The sequence below is a fragment of the Austrofundulus limnaeus genome, unplaced genomic scaffold, assembly GCF_001266775.1.
Source record: "Austrofundulus limnaeus strain Quisiro unplaced genomic scaffold, Austrofundulus_limnaeus-1.0 Scaffold922, whole genome shotgun sequence".
In the NCBI taxonomy this organism is placed as follows: Eukaryota; Metazoa; Chordata; class Actinopteri; order Cyprinodontiformes; family Rivulidae; genus Austrofundulus; species Austrofundulus limnaeus.
Genome location: NW_013953324.1, coordinates 65750 through 67488, shown reverse-complemented (window position 1 = coordinate 67488; position 1739 = coordinate 65750). Strand labels below are relative to the sequence as shown.

The 1739-nt window shown below is 51.9% G+C and overlaps 1 protein-coding gene across 1 annotated transcript in view; it reads right to left on the bottom strand.

Moving 5' to 3' along the window:
- The window catches only part of arg2 (arginase 2), a gene marked incomplete in the record, with an annotated part of 18119 nt that overhangs the window by 6157 nt on the left and 10223 nt on the right, over positions 1-1739 (bottom strand). The window contains 2 exon segments of the mRNA XM_014029585.1: positions 539-698; positions 785-959. Coding sequence (XP_013885039.1) covers positions 539-698; positions 785-959 — 335 coding nt within the window.

Sequence of the window (1739 nt, the reverse complement as noted above, 5' to 3'; positions counted from 1 at the left end):
TCTGGGGGTCCACAAACTGGCTCAGGTTCAGTCTGGGGGTCCACAAACTGACTCTGGTTCAGTCTGGGGGTCCACAAACTGACTCTGGTTCAGTCTGGGGGTCCACAAACTGACTCAGGTTCAGTCTGGGGGTCCACAGACTGACTCAGGTTCAGTCTGGGGGTCCACAAACTGGCTCAGGTTCAGTCTGGGGGTCCACAAACTGACTCAGGTTCAGTCTGGGGGTCCACAGACTGATTCTGGTTCAGTCTGGGGGTCCACAAACTGACTCTGGTTCAGTCTGGGGGTCCACAGACTGACTCAGGTTCAGTCTGGGGGTCCACAGACTGATTCTGGTTCAGTCTGGGGGTCCACAGACTGATTCTGGTTCAGTCTGGGGGTCCACAAACTGACTCTGGTTCAGTCTGGGGGTCCACAGACTGATTCTGGTTCAGTCTGGGGGTCCACAAACTGACTCAGGTTCAGTCTGGGGGTCCACAAACTGACTGTCTGGGGGTCCACAGACTGACTCAGGTCCAGTCTGGTCCGTCCCCCTCACCTTGTCCTGCAGCTCTTTGAGCATGAAGGCCACAGGCTGACCATGAAGGTTTCCTGATGGGGAGGTCATGGGGGTGTTGATGTCAGCGTGAGCATCGACCCAGATCAGACACAGGTCCGGACTCTGCTGGGCGTGTCCACTGACTGATCCRATGGCCAGGCTGGGAAACAGAAACATCTGGATCAGTTAAAGCTGAGCATGATGGTTCTGTGGATGGTTCTGTAGGACCTGCTGTGGAACCAGTACCTGTGATCTCCTCCCAACATGACGAAGGTGTGTCCGGCACCGACAGCCCGGCTGGCTGCACTGAACAGCATGTTGTTTGCAGAGCCCACACTGCGAGGGAACTTCACATCCATGTAGGGTTCATCCTGCTCCAGGTGCTGGAAGCTGAGATCTCCAAAGTCATGGACAGAGTAATCTGAGGAGACAAGAGGAGAAGTGTGAGGCAGTGGCTCCTCTGCTCCTGCAGGAGGCGCCATCCTGACGGTGCTGTGTGTCACGTGTGGTTTGAACAGATAATCCTGCCTGAACAGGGATTAGCCTGATCTTGGTGCCCGATGAGGAYGAGTCATCAAATACCAGAGGAACATCAGTGACGGAGCAGGTTCTGTTTGTCCCAGATCCTCCTGGGATCAGGTGAACAGGCTCAATGTTTGCAGAGTCAGAACTGCAAGGCTTCGAGGCATACTGTAGGCTGGCTGTAATCTGGCATATTTATAGTCCATCAAGGCCTAAAATGTGAGCTATGAGAGCAGTGTAGAGTTATCTGCTGATGTGAGGACAGGGAGGTCTGACACCAGACGGGACAGGAATAACCTCCACTTCACACACCAGGAGCATCTCCTGCAGGACACTTCCAACGTGTGCTCAAAGCATCAGTTTGGATCACAAAATAATTACTGTTCTATGAGCTCAAAGCTGGTTTAATGCATTTAAAAACACGTTTCATTAATTATATTTCTATTTCTACAGTCCAGGCACACTGACAGTGTTTAATGATCTGAAGCTTAGTAAGTGTTTGGTGTCAGATGTCAGGCTCAGGTCCAGCTGGATCTTTATCCATGCTTGGACTCCTCCTCTTTATCACACTCCAACTCCTCAGCTCATCCTGCTAGCTTTAGCATTAGCCCCGATGCTATCACCATTTTATACGTATTAGCTCAGCGCTACACATTCTCCTCTCATCACTGAGGTCCTC